General features: G+C 40.7%; 1 protein-coding gene and 1 long non-coding RNA gene across 12 annotated transcripts in view; one reads left to right on the top strand and one right to left on the bottom strand.

Moving 5' to 3' along the window:
* Positions 1-12,186, top strand: part of bcorl1 (BCL6 corepressor-like 1) — a 43,669-nt gene extending 31,483 nt beyond the window's left edge. For all 11 annotated transcript variants that reach the window (XM_034689848.1, XM_034689849.1, XM_034689855.1 and 8 more), the window contains 7 exons: positions 726-913; positions 1,182-1,448; positions 1,528-1,694; positions 2,653-2,798; positions 5,266-5,343; positions 7,940-8,111; positions 10,418-12,186. In XM_034689848.1, the coding sequence (XP_034545739.1) occupies positions 726-913; positions 1,182-1,448; positions 1,528-1,694; positions 2,653-2,798; positions 5,266-5,343; positions 7,940-8,111; positions 10,418-10,781 (1,382 nt within the window). In that variant the 3' untranslated portion in view covers positions 10,782-12,186. The remainder of the gene's footprint in view (positions 1-725; positions 914-1,181; positions 1,449-1,527; positions 1,695-2,652; positions 2,799-5,265; positions 5,344-7,939; positions 8,112-10,417) is intronic.
* A 3,765-nt stretch (positions 12,187-15,951) lies between these two features.
* Positions 15,952-18,046, bottom strand: LOC117817702. Its single transcript, XR_004632180.1, has 3 exons — positions 17,904-18,046; positions 16,913-16,983; positions 15,952-16,141 (listed from the first exon to the last, which is right to left on the bottom strand). It is a non-coding gene; the product is annotated as an uncharacterized LOC117817702 (long non-coding RNA).
* Positions 18,047-18,658: the final 612 nt, after the last annotated feature.

Genomic DNA, 18,658 nt, shown 5'->3' on the forward strand with positions numbered 1-18,658 from the left:
ATCCTAATCCTACATTATAGCTTTATTTTCTTTACTCTCAATTTTTTAACGTAATTGCAGTGATTTTGTCAGATACCAAACAACATGTGGTTCAGATCATGTGATGAGGTGTCTGTGTGCCCAGACTGCTCATTTAAAATATCTGTTCAAGTATTAAGGAAATCTGATTCAAGCTGACAATGATTAAGTCTAGCTGATAGCTTCTGTAGTCAACACACATGAAAGTGTTTTTTTTTATAAGGGTCATAAAACATATTCCTAACATTTACACTTGAAAAGAAAACAGAGCAGATATAATTAAACAGCTAAAGTATGAATACATTCGTTGAAATTCAAAATATTGTGTGAAAAAATAAAGATTGGATGAATTCTTGATTATGACAACGCTCATATTCCTAAGATGCAAACTGTGTGTCCACCTCTGACCTGATGTGAATACAACTCAAATGGAAAGATCTAAATGTACATAATTTACATAATCCAAAGAACATGATTGCAAAACGCAGTAGAGGTTAGATCATAGGCAGCACTTACTCTGATTTAGTAAACAGCATCGGTAAGCCAAAGGCCAGTGAAGGCCAGGTAGTTCTCTATCATCTGATGTCTGCTCCAAAGAGACAGATGAGCATTAGCAGTGTCAGTTCGTCACTGATGAAATGATTGCAACGAAAAGATTGTTTGTGTACTTTTTTTACAATAATCTTGGATAACATTTGTCATCACAGATCCCCAGGCACATCAGTGTCCGAGTCCCAATGCCTCCAGCCCAGAGCCTCCCTCACGGAGACCCTCGTTCACTCGCTCGGGGTCAATTCGCTATCAGGACGGTGATCTGTCTCCAGAGTGCAACAACAAGCCGTCAGGGAAGAGAAAGTTCAAAAGCAAGCACTTATGTGACACTGATGAGCAAAGGGTAAGTCGCTCACTGATGCTGCTGCAGGCTCGCAGTATATCTTAAACTATACAAGGTTGATAGGAGTAAAGTACAAAGGGCCATGAATATATTAGCTCACAGTGCCCCCCTGTGGCTAGATAAATGCTGTGTTTGTCACATTTATGAGGGCAGCCGGAGTTATACCGCTCAGGTCCTTGATAAGTGGAAGTCATTGCTTTAACTTGGCAGTGTATTACACAGATTCCATTTCACACACTGCGCTCTTAACAGTAAATCTGTGTTTTAGGTGAAGACCAAACGCAGCTGTTTGGGGAAGCGTGCTGCCTCAATCCCTCTGGATGATGATGGTGCGGATGTTAAAAGAACAGACAGCCCTCCACCTGCTCCAAAAAGTGTTCCATCGTCTCCACCCAACAAGAAAGTCTCATCTGGTAAAAGCAACAATATAGAGTCTCCACCAAAAAGGCCCGTTCCACCCGAGGTCCGCCGACTGATCGTCAATAAAAATGCTGGGGAGACCCTGCTGCAGCGTGCTGCACGCCTGGGCTATCAGGTAAAATCCACCTCTTTATTTAAATGACTTACCTCTCTGAATCATGCTAGTGTGACACAGTCTTACTCTCTACCTGCAGGATGTAGTTCAGTACTGTCTTGAGAAAGACATCCGGGAGGTCAATCGGCGTGATAATGCTGGTTACACAGCTCTTCATGAGGCGTCCTCTCGAGGCTGGACGCAGATTGTCCAGATGTTGCTGAAATACGGGGCTGACGTCAACTGCAGCGCTCAGGATGGAACACGGTGAGGCTTCATGTCACGATTTAGTTCCTAGTTAGTAAATTAATGGAAAGAACAGTTGTTATCGAAAGGGCTAATAGGGGGGAAAATCTTGTGTCAGAGTCCAGCTATGAGGTTTTTTTATTGACCTTTAAACAGCATGAGTAACTTATCCAGTTTGCTTTTCAGACCCTCTCACAGTCTCCTTTGAAACCAACCAAATCAAAATAGCCTAATCCTGGTCTATTTGAATGACCAAATAACATAATGCTAATACAATAATGAACGTTGACCACAACAATACAAAGAGGTCTTAAATATAGAACAGAAAATATAAGATGTATAATAACAGAACTGCAAGACTGACTGACTGACATTACATAACTGACATCACACTCAATATGACAGAATTTGACCCATCACGTAGAGCACAGATTACACACGCCGTTCATTCACACTGATTAGCCAATCAGAGGAGACCCCAACAGCCATCAGCTGCTCTCAGATTAAACGCTGTTAATTTGGTGCTACTTCTTGGACAGCTAGCATGATGGAGAATGAAAGAAAGATGAAAATTTTATTAAATAATGAAAATTTTATTTAGCACATTGCATATTTATCTCAGCATCCAGGCCCTCTTTATAGGACACTGTTACTTTATTATTTCTTACTCTTAAATATTCAGCCTGCACAGGTGTGGATGTGTGCCAACATCCATCTGACAGACTGTTTTTATGATGAAATGAAGATCTCATTGTGACTGCATAATCTAATAATATTATATTTTACTGATGATTTGTCTGCTAACCCATGATTAGATACACAAACAAGTTAAGCACAATTTGATTCCTTGTTTAAACGTTTCTTGTATTACACTCCACACATCTCATTTATGACAAACAGCAAGTTTCCAGATACATTAAGGTTTAGTTTAAAGTTGTTCAATCACTGAAGGGCATTTGTGTTTTGTTTGTGTTTTTAGGCCCCTTCATGATGCTGTGGCGAGCGATAACCTCCCGATAGTCTGGCTACTGCTGAACCACGGTGCAGACCCGACCCTGGCCACTTACTCTGGACACACTCCGGTGAAACTGGCACACAGCCCTAGCATGAAGACCTTCCTCACAGGTGAGCACATACTTATTAGCCATCTTTTTCATCACACCGTCAAGAGTGCAACGGATGTCTGCACTTGACTAAATCATTAGCAAACACTTGAAACACAGTAAACAACAAAGAACAAAAGCTGACATAAAGTCAAGTTAATGCTACAAACAATATTAATGATAAAAGTTATATTTATCAACTTCCACCGACCAACTTCCATGAACTCTGACTGCACATCTACATCTCACTAAATGCAGTGAGTAATAAACAATAAATTTTTCATGAAGCGTATGAGAAAACATTGCATTTTATATTTAGTTGTCTGAAAGACGGTTATTGTAGTCCAGGATTATTTTCTGAAACATTTAGAGCATCAGTTTCAACGTGTTGTAGTTCAAGCTGCTTGACTTATGTTGAATTTCTCTCAGGTTTTATGCACAAGAAGAGCAGCACAGTGAAACGTGAAGCTGATGCATTTTTCTTATGTTTTTTGAGATCCTCTGTTACCATCTTGTCTCTTTTGATAAAGAAAGATGAGCTTAATTTTGATCAGTAAAATGTAAGAGTAGAGAGATGGAACTGATGAGTCATGACGACACTGGTGTGCTCGTGTTACTAACTAAAAGTCAGTGAGTCTGGTCAGGAGATGGCTGTAGCGCCAAAACAACCCATGACAGTTTGAATAAAGCTTTCATTGAATAAAAAAGAAGATATTTCTGTTATAAAATCCGATCAGTCCAGGAATTGTTTTGTTTTTTGTTGTTTTCTACAATTTCTATCTACCTGAGTTGGGCACGGTGTGAGCTGAATTACTAAATCTGTTCTTTTAGGGCCCTGCTCGGTCATTTGATGCATCTGGTGGTCCGGAGGAACAATAGGCTGTTTCCGTTTGGGTTTCTAGACACCACCTTTACTTGCTATGCAAAGCACTTAATATAATAACAGGAGAAATGCAACCCCAAAATATGTGCGTATGTAATAATAATTATCTTTATTTAAACTCGAAAATCATTGAGAGCGAAGCCCTCATTTACAATGACGTCAAGCATATAAAAGAAACATTAAAATGCATGACAAGCAAATAAAAGATAAAACCTTAAAATAATGACCAATTAAAAACAGACAATAATTAAAACGTAATGTTAAAACCATTGAAAAGAAATGGTAACACAGTCAGTTAAACAGTTGCAATCAGAGGTCAAAAAGTTTAAAACTAATGATTTAAAATGACTATAAGAAACAAATGCATTCATTTTTAAAGTGCTGGAGGGAGTTCCACATTGTACATTTGTGGATGAGGTTACATTCTACAGCTTTTTGGCCATGGATGGAGTGTCTCCTGCCTCTGGTGCATAAAAGTGAAGCCAAAGACCCTCCCCCTGCTGCAGGCACTGACATATTGCATATTGGGTGGTAGGTATTGGCTGGTGGAGCCAAAACACTGACGTCTTGCCTCCTCCACTGACCAAAAAACACAGTTAACTTACCCATAAAACAGCACAAGTCCCTCAGGGTTTTACAGTCTACAGCAGAACTGGTTCTTGTGTTGATTTGAACTCAAAGACCCTCACAGTTATTATGGAAAGCTCAGTGATTCTTGTGTCAGTGTTTTTTGTTTCCTCTCGTTGGTCCTTCTCCATCCACAGCGCCATAGGAGCCACAATTGACAACAACGTTATTGGCATGTATCCCCTCGTCTTAGCATCAAATAACTAATTATAACAAACCTCTCTGAAAGTGAACACCTGGATATATATTAGCTTTAAAAAAAAAACAGAAAATATGTCAGGGGAAAATGTATCGAACGTGTGTATTGAGTTCCTACTTTAACCTGGGTTCTATCTGTTAACATGAAGGAGGCTGGCTTCATGACCTTGACTGGAGCCAGTGTTTTGGCTTCACTTTTGGGGAACTCTCATTCCGTCCATCATTTTTTACAGCCTACGTTCTGAATAATAGACCTGTTCATTGAAGAGTGTACAGCTGAAGAAATGCATCCTGGAACATACAGAATTGATTATCCAATAAAGCATCGCAAATATTCCAGTGAACAAGGTTAATGTCCCTCTGTCTGTCTGTGGATCTTTTTGCAGCACTCGCCCTGCTTTTGGAGAGTGAGGAAACATCAGCTAACACTGTGCCGCTAGTGCTGTTTATTTTTTTTATTATCAACTTGGCTGCAGTGTCAGTGTTTACTTGAGTGTTTTACTCTCACACAGTGAATCTCAGGTAAACAGAGAGAGATGACGGCTCAGTAGCTAACACAGCCACAATGCCCAGTTCTCTTTTTGAACTGAGAGTTTACAGACGGCAGCAAAATGGAGGGAATCACAAAGGCAAACTGCAACGTAAACTCATTTACTTTGGGAGGATTTATTTGATTATCTTTTTATTGTTGTTGTTGTTTGTTTGCTCTGTCCTGTCAAAGGAACAAACTCAAGCAGTGCTGAAGTGTAACTGAAGTGTACGCATCCTTTGTTTTTCACAGAGTATTTCACAGACCTGGAAGGCCGGAAGGATCCAGATCCTAGTTTGCCCTGGGATTTCTACAGCAGCTCTCTGTTTGGTAAGAAACCTTGGAACAGTTTCTCTATCTGAACCTCTCTGTCTGCCAATCAATCAGGCCGCTGATCAATCAAATGTGTTATTTCAATTTGTAAGCACCGATGGTAGAAAACTCATTCCTCCGCTGGCTGTGAGGAAGTCAAGTCAAGCCTTGTTGGACAAATGAGCAGGTGGCCGCAGGGAAATCACTCTAGTTTGTTGGCCAGGCTCAAGCTCAACTGTTGGGACATATAAAGGGGTGTTAGCCTGGTGTACCAGCATCAGTGCTGTGTTGTAAACAGCCACAGGGAGCCCGTTATCCATTTGAGGGAGAACAGGATTAAGAGTTCAGTGGAAACACTGGGCAAGACTAAACAGGAAGTGGACTGCGACTCTATGGGTAAACTGTAAGGGCTAAAATATGTTGGTCATGTTTAACAACATCCTCAACTCCGTCCTCCCATCAAGGATAAACATTTCTGCTCTTTTTTCTTTCCCTTCTCTAACTACTCTAATCTCAAAGAAAATGTTTGATAAAATAAATATGATAAAATAGGAAAAAATCCAAGTTTTTAGAAAAGTATATTTAATTGTTGAGGGCAGCTGTGGCCCAGTGGTAGAGTAATTTGTCCCTCAACTGGAAGGTTGGCGGTTTGATCCCACATCAATAAGTCCACAAGTGTCCTTGGGCAAGACACTGAACCCCAAACTGGTCCCAGTCACACAGCCAGCAGTGTGTGAATGTGTATGAATGGGATTAGCTGATACTAGGGCTGTCAGCATTAACTCATTAATCACTGGCACACTGTTAAGCCGCTGCAGGATCTTCCTGCTTCCTTCTGCCACTCTGATGGAAAATAACAACACATCACTTTTTAGTGGAACATCTCCCTTTAAAAAAACTCCCAGACAGCTCAGTTGATGGTTCAAAAGTAATATATCAAATTGAATGTAATTTTAAGTGTCTTGGGGTCTTGTTCATGAGTGAGGGGAAGAGAGAGCGTGAGACTGACAGACGTATCGGGGCGGCGTCTGCAGTGATCCGGACGCTGTACCGGTCTGTTGTGGTGAAGAGAGAGCTGAGCCAGAAGGCAAAGCTCTCAATTTACCGGTCAATCTACGTTCCAACCCTCACCTATGGTCACGAGCTGTGGGTTGTGACCGAAAGAACAAGATCCCGAACACAAGCAGCTGAAATTAGCTTTCTCCGCAGGGTGTCTGGGCCTTAGTGATAGGGTCAGGAGCTCAGACATCCGGTAGAGGCTCAAAATAGAGCTGCTGCTCCTCTGGATCGAGAGGAGCCAGATGAGGTGGTTCGGGCATCTGGTCAGGATGCCTCCCGGACGTCTCCCTGGGGAGGTGTTTCGGGCATGTCCGTCTGGGAGGAGGCCAACGCGAAGACCCAGGACACGCTTTGCAGGATTATATCTCTCAGCTGGCCTGGGAACGCCTCTGTATCTTCCCAGAAGAGCTGGTGGAAGTGGCCGGGGAGAGGAGTGTCTGGGCTTCCCTGCTGAGACTGCTTCCCCCTGTGACCCGGACACGGATAAGCGGAAGAAGATGGTTAGATGGACGGAATTTAAATATCACCTGTAAGCTAAACATACAGGTGCAGCTGATCAGACTGATGGCAGCCGCATGACAAAAAATCCTCCACCTAAGGATTGAACTGAATAAGAAAGGGAACTACAGTGCTGTCTAAATTGGTGTCAACAAAAACATTGAGCATCAAATGCTGGTGGGCACTCTACAAAGCTGCTTCTGCCATCAGTGAATGACTGTGGTGTGAAAGGGTGAATGCGTCATGTTGAGTAAAAGTGCTTTGAGTGGTCAGAAAGACTAGAAGAGCTCTTTTCAAGTAGAGTCCATTTACCAGCTGTGTCTGTAGCTTCAGTTTAGGCAATCAGTTTATGGCAAAACCAAAGTAGTCTAGTCTAGCTGCATATATGTCATGCTAGATATTGGTTTAGGAGCTTTTTGTTGTCTTTGAAGTGTTTTTTCTTCCAACAGATTTAAGTTTGAGTTGTGTTTGAGTGTCCATATTTTAAAGTAAGAGTAGCACCATAAGGTTTACACATTTTCTAACCACCTTTTTATTATCATGAATTCAAATATACCCTTTTAAAAGAGGACTGACTTATATCAAAGCCACTGCTGATGTAAAGGGTAAGATGTCTGGCTTCAGGTACCGCTATGCTCTTCTTTACTCTTAAAACCAGGCTCACTGACTTAAATCTTTGTCATGCCAAGATAATCCCATCACTGAAAACACAAAGCTTTCAATCCCATCACTAAAAACACAAAGCTTTCATATCCATCTTCTTATTGTCCGACAGCTCACATTTAACAAAAAAAAGTTTACCAGTAAGCAATCCTCCAATATATGTTGCCTGTAAACTTTATTTTATCTCCTTGTGTCATAATGAAGCTGAAGATGAATTGTTATCTGCCACAGTAATCATGAAAAGTGTATCGCTTTAAATCATCACACTGTCAGCAGCAGTCAGCCACACACAGTTAAGAGCACAGCTGACATAAACAGGCGGTCCACTAGAGGGCATTCAAACCCCGCCGGTTGTCCGTCTCTTCCTCTGACCTGGTTGAACTCTGCTTCACAGAAACGGATCAGGAGCCATGCTGGGATTTCTTGCTGTCGGAGCAGAATCAGGATCTGGAGGAGGACAGGACGGGGAAGACTGAGCCGGACTCTGACAAAGACTGCCTCCTGTTTGAGTTCTCCGCTGAGCCTCTCTTACCCTGTTATCACGTTCAGGTGTCTTTAACACAGGGGTGAGTTCATACTGATGAGGATTGTGAGCAGAAATATAAGAGAGTGATGGATGCCTGGGCCAAGGCTACACAAACCTTCTTTTATATTGCTTAGTTGATGATGATTTATTGTGATAGTATCAAAGTTTCAAACAAGCATGAAATGTACTTTCAATATTTTGGGGTATTTTTGTCAATGATAGCAGTAAGTAAGTAATGGGATAATGTTTAGTGGGAAAAGTGGTTCAGATGATCCAGATCGCCATCCTGACAGGGTGAGCAAGACCTCGGCACACTGCCGCGGGGCAACACACCCATAAATAAACATATATGAGGCAAATGTCACAAATGTTAACATTGTTACTATTATCATAACCACTTCTACTGCCCTGCAAGTTACCTTGTAGCAATCTGCAAGGTAGAGTTACACTCATCAGCTCTGCAGCTGTTTCCTGGATTTCAGAATCTTGCCCCAGTTTTCTCTACCAGAGATGGTTGGGGCCCAGTAGCCCCGCAGGCTGCTCTCAAATCTCTGCTCAGTAACCGTCATTATTTATTTCCAGACTCTCAAGGCCAGCCTGAGATTGAAGCAAATATTTTCACAACAAATGTTTATCAGTTTGAAATTCAAGCAAATGCTTTTGCCACAGTGTCAACAGGTAGAGGTGAAATGTGCCAGGTTCCTTTACACAGATTGATTTGATATGTCTGTGATCAGGTTTGCGACACTGGTGTTGCTTTAGCTGTTGAGAATGAAATACCATTGTTGTCGGTTTTTAACCAATCAGAATCAAGTATTTCACAGCCCAGTAATAATCATGGAGAAGATGAAGCATCTGATATTTAGTCTTTCCTCATTGATGGTCATGTAAATAATAGAAACTTTCGTCAGTATGACTCAACTCAACTTTATTTATACAGCACCTTTCATACATATAAACATGCAGCCCAAAGTGCTTCACGGAATGACAGAGAGAGAGAGAACAGCAGCAATGGTACAATTTAAATGAAATATTTAAAAATCAAATCAAATCAATACAGTAAAATTAATAAAATAAGTAAGAGTGGAAAGAAAAGTTGAAAACAAGGTAGTGTTAACAAGATCAGATGGATACAAGAAATAAATAGATAAATGAATAATTAAATAAGATAGATAAATGTTAAAGCAATGATTCTAATAATGCAGTCCAAGGCGAAAAAATTAATTACTCCAAATTAAAAGCCAGATTAAAAAGGTAAGTCTTAAGTTTACTTTTAAAAACACCCAGAGAGCTTGCTATTCTGATGTCCAGAGGCAGAGAGTTCCACAGCTTAGGGGCGTAAAAAAAGAAAGCTCTCTGGCCGGTGCTTCTGTGAGACACACGAGGAACATTTAAAAGGAAAGACTCAATACAGCATCACAAGTTATAGCCTTTATCATACAGTGAAATCAACAGCACTTCAAAGCATTTTCTAACTGCATTTCAAGGCACAACGGATCACAATGCATCACCATGCATCGAAATAACAGAGCTTTCCACAACCACAACTCAACAAAAGCCTTTTTCAGCAAAGATAGGACTTTTGATAAAGGCTGTTTCGTTTTTCGTTTACCTTTTAGCTAAATTCTTAACAAAACTGTTTAATCATTTGACTCGCATCAGGAATCAACTTGAGCTCTAGTCATCTTCCGGCTGTGCACTGCAGGTCATGTGAAGTGTTCCTGTACTCGTGTCGCTAGGTCTCAGTGAATTTCTGGCCTTGTATTGCTGCTGTGTATCGTGACTTTTACCATGCATGCTTATTGTCCCCGCTCTCACTGTAGTGTTTGCATGAGTGGAGTGATGCTTTGTCTCTGACTAGCAGCTCAGAGGAGGAGAGGACCAACACTCTGCACTTTATTTTTATAGCAGTAAATAGCAGTAAATAGCGAAGCTGTCCATCTTATTACTCATCCTAAAATCCAAGAACTTATGTGTGGCGTATTGGGAAAACTATTTATTTGAGGACTGTGCATGCATCACGTTACTGCTATTGGTGTTTTCCAGTGTTTTCTGAGTGAGCCCATGATGACGGTCGCTTATTTTGCTAACATCTGATGCACGCTGCAGTTTGTGCTGCCGTCTCCTCTCACTGACACATTCAGAGCATGCAGGGTGACACAGACAGACAAACATTTTTCTCATGCTTGTATTAATTTGAAGCGGAATTAGTGTTTCCTGAGACAGTAGAAGCTCATTGTACTTCTTCGAACTTGTTGTTCAAAGAAAGTTATATTTATATGATGAAAAAATGACAAATCTGAAGCTTTCTAGTCTGCATCTAATATCAAGCATTTCCTCTCGCAGGTTCTGCAACTGGTTCCTCCTGACCGATGTCCTCAAGCGTCTGAAGATGTCGGAGCGGATCTTTCGGGCGCGCTACCCTCACCTGGAGGTGGTAAACCTGTCCCGCTCCGAGCTCTGGAAGCAGGTGTCAGTCAGCCAGGTGAGCTGCCCTTTGGCTTCACCCAACAGAGGCAAGAAAAAGGCTGAGACAGACGAGGAAGAGGAGGAGGAGGAGGAGGGACTTGTGGATCTGGTGCGATGTGTGCCAGAGCTCCAGAGACTACTGGGCTCTTCCATTCACATCCTACAGGAGGAGGAAGAGGAGGAGGAGGAAGAGGAGGAAGAGGAAACACTGATGAACACAGGGAAGCCTCGCAGTCGATAGCCTCTCTTTCAAGTGTCGCCTTTTTGCCCCCTGAGTCCTTCCCTGCAGGCAACAGCTGAAAGGAAACCTCTCCGTCCGCTGTAACAAAGGTTTTAACTCCAGCAATGACTTGATGCTCCACTTTAACCTTTGACCTCAGACAGAAGGTGATCACATGATCACACAGACCTGCACACGGGAGGTGTCGGTGCTGGAAAGCAGCTTTCAGGTTCCTATCTCTAGGTTTATTTGAATACAGGAGAGCAAACCTTTTTTATGGATTATGTCTGTACATGGTAGTGTATATGTATATCTTGCCATCAGGGTTAACACATTTGGTTCTATAAATGTATTCTTGTGGCAAATGATGGATTACGTTTCAGAGTTTTTGTTTTGTTTTTTCGAGGGAGAGCTATACATTTTTTTTTTTCCAATGGGAGAAAATCCGAGGCTTTTATCTCGGGGAACTCTTGCGTGAAGCTTAAGTCAGGGAGGCCGCGGTGCCCGGATGATTTCTCCATCAGCCTGGGAGACGTGGAGACCTGCAGAGAGGAGATCACGGCACATAATCTTCACACAGAATCACTCGCCCAGCTCAGAGACTTATTTACATTTTCTCATCATTTATTGGTTGGACCTCAGACTTTCTGTTTATTCATTCTCACACTCATTTCACAAAGTAAGACCAGGCAGCAGCGCGCTGTCAGAGTTCCTCCTCGCAGAATGAAATCCTGTTTTTTTTTTCGGACCTTGATATCGAGAGATTGTTTACGAGATTGGATGGATTGTAGAGGTCTCCGTTTCCCAGGATGCACTACTCCTGAACTGATACAGAATCCTGTGGATCTCTCTCAGAGGAAAAGTAATCCGATCCTGCGTCTGAGGAGCTCAGACTCCCTCCAATCTGCAGCCACGACTCTCCCCTCTTTGCGTCCCGATATGGTGTTTCCAGATCCCAGAGTGCTTTGTGTTGCAGTGTTTTATTTACACTGTTTGTTGTGCTTAATTTAATAGTCATTAATATATTTGACCTCTTGTGTATCTGACAAGCCTATCTATGAAAAGAAAACGCTTTGTATGGTTGGTGCTTCATTTTGAAAATGTACTTAGGATCCCTTTATTCTCAGATTTTACTCCCTCATTCAAAAACAAACAGTATTTCAAAACAGCTAAAGTACAGTTTTATTGTACTGGTGCTAAGTCCGATTTTTGTGTTGACAATCAATGATGTTTTGGTTTGAAGTCACAAACTAATAAAAGATATTTAAGATGAAGAGACTAAAGGTGTAAAGAGAAGTATAGTTTAGTTAAAGAAAACGGGATACAGCAGAACTGAGAGACTGAGCAGTGTGTGAGGTCCTGAAGAGACTTTTATTTGATTCTTTTATAAGAAATCAACAAGAATAAAGCATGATTGTGGATCATAGTTATTATCTCTTTGTTTGTTCAGATGGATTATTATGAAGGTTTAATTTAATGAAGCCTTTCCTCTAGTTCATTTCAGATGAACCTTTTGGATTTAATAATTTAACAGAATTAAAAAAGAACATGTGAGTCTGAGATATTTTACCCCTCAGGTAAGAAGTACTAAAAAGCATGACAGTACTCTGGACTGTCCCTTACCATGAAGCTTTTTATTGAACCCAGTTTTGTTTGCATATTTGATTTACAACTATTATGACTGCATTTGTTTCCCATACAGTTGAGGCCAAAATGATTAGCACTCCTTTTTAAATCAGATAAAACAATAAGATAAGATTAGATAAGATAAAGCTTTATTGTCTGCCCCAGATGGTGGCAGAAATTCTTCTTTGACAGGGCTCAAACAGGCGCATACACTTCACAGTAAAGACAAAAACAGACAAAAACATATAGTTGAAACACATACTAAAGACAAGCATCCATAAACATAAACAGCAACCGGCTGCGGTGCTTATTTTAAACGGTTCGGGGTGGTTATGGCAGAGGGAATGAAATATTTCTTGTAAATGTTCTTACGGGCCAGCAGTACTCCATAACGTCTGCCTGATGGCAACCCTTGATTTCTCCATGAAAATGACCATTAACAACAAGTGTTTATAGTTTATTTGTTTCCAAAATAACAAAGACAAAATGTTCACTTAGTTTGATTAATTGATTGTTGCAATTAATTGAAACAAGAAAAAGTAAAAATGACCTCGTCTCCAGAGTTCTTGAAATCTTGCACTTTCGACCACGCCAAGGTTTGTTTCTTACGGAATTTGACCCCTTGTATTTTGCAATGATGCAACATGCAGCTGTTGTAGACACTGTAGAACGTTTGGAAATGACAGTATAGCCTTCCCCTTTATTATGAGCCTCCACCATCTTCTTTCTGAGCTCAAGACTGATTTCCTTTGTCTTTGGCATGGTTAGTAAGAGTAGTCTCTCTCAATAATGTGTTCAAGTGTCCTGTCTGGAGTCCCTTAAATAAAGCTCAATGCTGATTGAATGCTCATGTGTTGTTAGGAAACCAGCTGACTGCACTGGTGTGTTTTGAAAGCAAAAATTCACATGGGGGCTAATATTATTGACCACCCCATTTTTCACTATATTTGATATAAAGCAAACCTAAAAATGTATTTTACATTACGAAATGTACCAAAGCTACTAAATAGCACCGGTGACTCTCTGATTATATCAAGTTTTATCAATGATGCAAACATTGGGCAGAATTTAAGGAAAATGTTCCATAATTCCTGGGGGGCTGATAATTTCGGCCTCAACTGTAGATGTCAAACATTTTCAACAACATGGCCACAGCTCCCAGCGGTGCAGTAAGTACGCTATTATAGATCGATGGAATCTGACAGATGTTGGATTTTAAGGATTATACTTATATTTGGAGAGGAAATATTTAATGACACTACAATCATTTTTTATTTCCGAGAAGGAAACCAGCTTTTGTTTTTCTAAGTTGTATTTTTTGGGGCATTTTTGCATGTATTGATAGGACAGTTGGAGAGAGACAGGAAACGTTGGGAGTAGAGAGAAGGGGAAGACCTGCAGGCCTCCAGGCCGGGAGTGGAAGCAGCGACCTCTGCGACCGTTAGGCCACTGACGGAGGGCTCGTGCACCAACTTAGCATTAGATATTGTTCTTGTGCAGCCCTTTGTCTGCTCAGCTGTGATTCTCTGATGGGAGAGCTGCAGACTGCACTGACACTAATGTTCACAAAATAGCTGAAGCATGCTCTGCTGGACCGATTTGCATTGACATCATTTTCTTAATCACCCTCGCGTTGTTTTCAACAGTAAACATTCTGAAATAACGTTTAGATATCAGAAAATGTCAGAAGAAAAAAACATTCACACTGATACTGATTTATTTAGGCCCATATCAGCCAACCCCTACAACAGTCTAGCTTAATTATTAGAGAAACAACGGACTTCTCATCTTCAAATGCTCATCCAGAAAACGTTCAATAGAGTTGCGTTCAGATAACACTGGACTAAAGTCTATGTCAGTCAAAGCTCTTTGATTCTCTTATGTCTCAAACTAACTCTTGTCAGGCTTTGAGCAGCAAGTAAAATATGCAGTATACACGTCCTGGAAAACCTGGAAAACAGTTGACCAGTTTTCCAGTACTGGAAAACACCTGGAAAATGTGAGAAAAAGTAAGATGTTCTGAAAAACCACAGATTGTCCTGGAAAATTATTCCAACATGACTGCGTGCGACCTAACAAGGTTAAAAAAAACACATCCCCATTCAACATTTGTGGCCATTTTTGTCATTCAGTTCTATTTAGGTCAATTTATGCACTGATCCTCTGATCATTATTATTATTTATTTATTTCAGTAAGGCAGCTTCCAGAGTCCTTTGCTGGCTCTTTTGTTTTTTACTTAGCTAATTTTATATTTTATGAGAAAAGAGAAAGCTGAGATGAGAGTTGGCCATCATTGTTACTTGGTTGCACTAATAAAGTGCAGTACATCTGTGGTTTCATTGTTCTATAATTCATTTGCCATAATTTTTAAGCATTTAAGAGATGATTTCATGGATAGCCATAGACTGCATGTCTTTCAATGTAGACTTCCACTCTCCTGTTCGTCTGGTTACATCAGTCCTCTGCCATGAATCTAAAACTTAAGTTCATTGTTAAATAAGACTTTTCTCCCTCATCTAACACCAGCATGTAACACCTCAAGTGTTTGTCCTTGTTCCCCCTCCTGAAAGCTGTCTCAGAAACAGCTTCTTGCTTAATGAGACGACTGCTAGACAGCCTTCCTCAGACAGTACTTTCATCGTTATTAGTCATACTATTTTTAATCCAGAATGTTCTTTATTGAGCAGCGTTTTAAAGTTCCATGCTCTGCCTTTCAAAACCTTCAGTCCTGAACATGACCACAGCATCTCATTTGGAGATACAGTTACCTGCCTACTGTGGAGCTTTTAACAACTTCACACTGTTTATATCATCAGGTGTGCTACTGTCGATTTTTTTCTTAATGATTAAGACTCGGCTGCACAGCTCCACCTCATAAGTGAGAATTTTTAACTCCTCAAAGTTGGCAGAGATATCACAACCTTCCTCCTGTGATGTGTCACAAGTTAAAATATAACTGGTGTGTTTCTGTGTAACTTTTGTTACTGCATCAGCTCCCTCACTTTATGACCCGTCCCACTTAGACTAGGTTTTTATAACATATGTAACTTGAGGCCAACATTTACAAAATCTTGATCCTATCCTAGACAAACAGAGACTTGCTGAATTTGCTTTGGGTTGTTATAAGTTTAACTTTACTTTATCCACTAGAGGGAACCAATGACAGTGACTCGCTTCATGTAAAAACAAAGTAGTCATCTGCTGCCTATTCCTCTTTTTACAGCTGATCTGAGTTAGCTGCAGTTCAACAGGTACTATTTATTTCACTTCCCATTTTATACTGTTTGTTGTTTTTTGGATTTATTTGAAGAATTTAACACATTCAAGTCATAATCTGCATAGAAAACATGTATTTAAGCTCTTCAGAGCATCCAATCTAACTTTTTATTTTTCTACCAAGACTTCAAAATGCATCTTTCCTCTGTTCCAAATATTTAGTCACATTAAAAGTATACACAATGCAATTTAAAGGGCTTTACAGAGCTAATTAAATTAGTTAAATTATGGAAATAATGCAGGAAAAAAGTTCTGAAAAACTAGCCAAACAGGAAAAAGGCATCAATGTTGAGAATAATAGTACTTTATAAAAACTGTGACATTCAGATGGCATGATCATAGCATGATGGAGCCACATGTTGTTATGTAACAGCCAAATAACAGGAGGAGACACCATGTGAGAAGTGATCACTTCTTCTCTTCAGCACGCGTTGCAGCCGCTCGTGTAGGGAAAGATCTGCCCTCAGGGACTGAAAGCCTAAAAAAACAAAGAGACCATCAACATAAAATGCAAATGTTCTTTTCTTTGAATGTAATGTCCTTATCATTTAAAACAAAAGAACAGACTTCAGTCTGCAGTTATATGAGATAATGTCATTTATAAAGAAGCATTAATGCAAGAAACTTGGTTTTCAATCGTGTTTATCATGAACTTCCAGGAATACAAAATTCATAAATAATCTCAAACTGAATCATGCTCCTCCACTAAAAATCTGTGCTACTGTAATAACTTTAAATTAGCCTATTCCCCTGAGCATATGGGGCTCTGTTTGATGTCTCAGTGTGATCTTGACACAGCGAGAGGTTTCATTGTGCAGACATAACATAGCAGTCGTTGCCCCTTGCAGGGCCTCATGGTACAGATGGTCCTAACTGCAGTGTGAGTGTAACCTGTGCAGGCTCAGCGGGGTTACTGGAGTTCAGTCACTGCTGCTGCTTGTGGGCGTCACCTCCTAGCGCTGATAGCACGCATCTGCTACAAGACTTAACACTGTTTTTATCAGGTTTAATCATTTTCAAGACCTACTTATGGGTGCATGTAAGAACAGACTCTGAAATAGTCAGACATGCCTCTGGTGTCTCGTGTTTAAAAAAAGAAAAAAACAGTAAGTGAAGTTTTCGTGTGTTTTTGCGGGACAGTTTGTCCGGACAGTTCAAGCTCTGCCGAGAGGAGTGATCATGTTCCCAAAGGGAGCTCTTGGGAAATTTTGACTGTCCCGTAAATCAAGATATCTTACATCATACATACATGGAGCTGAGCACAGGCAAGGCCGCCCCATTCACCGAGCCCCTGCCATACCTCGCAGCTGATTGGCCCGCCTGTTGTAGGGCAAGAGGACGTGATTGGTTAAAAACGAGGGCAAGTCTGAACAAGACCCACTGACTGACTGACATGGAAAGAGAAAGAGTGGTCCTTACATGGAGACAAAGGAGTTTACAGGAAAATAACATTCTAAAAACAAATAAGTGTGTATTTAACGGAGTGGTTGGTCTTCTCAAAACACCTTAAATCTTTCTTATTTTCCAGAAACTAAATCCTGTCTTTTAAATCTAAACCAGAACACTCAACATCCAACCTGTTCCAAACCCTTTCTAACCTGTTAATGATTATTCAAAGCCCATCTGTATTTTATTTGTTATGAAAATTAGTGCCTCTAAATGCCTCTTAAGTTGGCTCTGTTGAGTGTTGTTAATGGTGCTTGGGTGAGGTTATGTAACTGCTCTTTGAAAAAAAAAAACACAGAAGAGGGAAGTCCTGCCCGCTGAGCTTGCATCTGAAACTCAGACCAGACACTTCCTCTTCTCTTAGCCCGCATCCAAAACAGCTTTCTGATGTCTGCTGTCCACAATCTCAAACAAACAAGATAAATGTAATGTGTCTGAAGTGTTCCTTGCGTGTTTCAGGAATTATTATTTGAGACAGATAAAACCTGCTTTCCTCCCATGAGACTGAGCAGAGCTCTTTTGTAATGATCAGCTGGATTTAGATGAATGTTTTTCCTCTTTAGGAACATCTGCACAGATCTGTTTAACGTCTCTATCACTCTTTACTAAAACATTTTGACAAGTCATGGAACTTTTATACAAGAATCCAAGCTCTATGTTAAATTTCCTTTACTTTTGTTGATATTTCATATTATGTAATAATTCATTTTCAAGCCAAGTACACTCGTTCTAATAGTCTCACCTCTGCAGCTCTAAATATAACTGGAGGGGAAAATAGCACTGTCATGCATTACCTCCGGTTCTGTGCACCGAGGTTGACCTTGTCCAGACATCCCAGTTAGCTCCTGTTGCAGCAAATTATTCTGCCATCCTGCAGGCTGCCAAGACACCCAGTCACCCAGACACAGTCATAAACTGCAGTTCAAACTGAGACACTTTTGCACTTTGTATTCACAGCAACATGTTGTAAAGTTGACAGGAAGACACTTGAAATTCAGGTGAAGACTTCCTTAACTAGTGCTGCACTGTGCTGCAGTGGTGCGCACCGATGTCTCACAGCAAGAAGGTTCCCAGGTTTGCATGTTCTCCTTGAGCATGCATGGGTTCTCTGGCTTCATTCTAGTCCACAGATATGCTCGTCAGGTTATTTGGCGGTCCTAAATTGCCCATGGTGTTAATGTGAGTGTGTCTGGTTGTCTGCCTTTATGTAAGCCCTGTGATAGGTTGGCAATCTGTCCAGGGTTTATCTTGTCTTTTACCAAATGACAGCTGGGAGAGGCTCCAGTCCCCAATGACCCTGATTGGGATAACCTGTATAGATAATGGATGATGGAATTAGGGTTGTACATTGCAGTCTAATTCCAGGCTCTGGAGTGTGTGGAAGTTTCAAATTAATGTGAAGTCAAATCAAGAGTCTGCTTACAAATATAGAACGCAATGCATTAAAGGTGTCTGTGAAATATAGCCTTAGTGTAAGTGTCCACCAGAGTCTCAGCTGGCTTTATGTATGCAGATAAATTGGTGTGAGAGAGAATAAGAGGTGGAACAA

Source organism: Notolabrus celidotus, chromosome 8 (genome assembly GCF_009762535.1).
Source record: "Notolabrus celidotus isolate fNotCel1 chromosome 8, fNotCel1.pri, whole genome shotgun sequence".
Classification (NCBI taxonomy): Eukaryota; Metazoa; Chordata; class Actinopteri; order Labriformes; family Labridae; genus Notolabrus; species Notolabrus celidotus.